We start from the raw sequence: 1065 nt of genomic DNA on the forward strand, positions 1-1065 counted from the left end.
CCTGCCCTCAAGGAGTTTACCTAATTACAAGAAGGAATTAAAAAAAAAGTTAAATTAATTCTTAATGTCCCTGGACTTCGGTTTGTAAAGTGATTGGGAAGGACTAACCCGCATCTGGGACTCTTTCCGGGTGTTAAGAGTTGCGATCAATAGCTTGAGGCCTTTAAGAGGCAGGTACAAAAATCTAATGCTTTCTCAACAAGAAACCTGAATTTAGAGATCGGAAGGTTGACGGACCACGCGCAGGCCTGGGGCTAAGAGCAAAGGAGAAGACCGGGCCGGTCTTTTGTAAAGCAGCCAGCGTTTGCCCTCGAATAATGGAAATGGGGCTCTAGAAAGTGGAGGCCGTGGCCGCCGTTCCGAAACAACAGCAACAAAAAAGGATGGCTGGTCCGCGAGGTCCGAGCCGGGCGCCATGCAGCACGGCCAGCTAGCTCTGGGACTGCCGAGTAACAACAGCACGAAATCCGCCGGCTGCACTACTGTGTTAGTGCCGGCGGCGGAAGAATCCCATCCCCGTCGACAGAACAGTTAAAAGAGTCCTTCTTTGTTCACCCACGGCCGGAGCCGAAGGGCACCGCGTCCTTCCGCGTCCTTCCGCGTCCGCCTCGCAGACTCCGCCCCCCCCGCGGCTCTGGAGAGCTGCCATTCGGCGCAAGGAGTCTTTTGCGCTCCCACAATGCACCGGCGCTCCGCGGGAAACCAAAATGGCGAAGGGCCGTAGTGAAGCGGGGTTGTGTTGGAGGCGGGTGTGAGCACCCCCCCCCCTCACCTCCGCCCCCGTCCCCCTCAACCTTCCTCTCAAACCTCACTCCTCAGACCCTCGGTGTGTGTTTTCTTGTGTGCGCAGCCCGGTGTGGCGGGTACCTGGTGAGGGCGCAGAGTCTGAGGGAGAGGAAACGCCCAGGGGGACGTAATTTTATTTTATTTTTTATTTTTTTATTTTATTTTTATTTTTTTCCTGTATGAAGCGGTTGGCACCACTGAAGTGACCGAATGAGGTGAGAACCCTTGGATTGGGACCCGGCGCTTCCGGGGCACGGAGGACTGGGAGGGGGGGAGGGG

At 55.6% G+C, this 1065-nt stretch overlaps 1 protein-coding gene across 2 annotated transcripts in view; it reads left to right on the forward strand.

Moving 5' to 3' along the window:
* Positions 1–646: 646 nt before the first annotated feature.
* The window catches only part of MTF2 (metal response element binding transcription factor 2), a 61137-nt gene continuing 60718 nt past the window's right edge, over positions 647–1065 (forward strand). For both annotated transcript variants that reach the window (XM_069070522.1, XM_069070524.1), the window contains exon 1: positions 647–1001. In XM_069070522.1, the coding sequence (XP_068926623.1) occupies positions 997–1001 (5 nt within the window). In that variant the 5' untranslated portion in view covers positions 647–996. The remainder of the gene's footprint in view (positions 1002–1065) is intronic.

The sequence above is a fragment of the Petaurus breviceps genome, unplaced genomic scaffold, assembly GCF_028583685.1.
Source record: "Petaurus breviceps papuanus isolate PSGF00001 unplaced genomic scaffold, PetGlider_PUasm1.0 90808, whole genome shotgun sequence".
Lineage (NCBI taxonomy): Eukaryota > Metazoa > Chordata > Mammalia > Diprotodontia > Petauridae > Petaurus > Petaurus breviceps.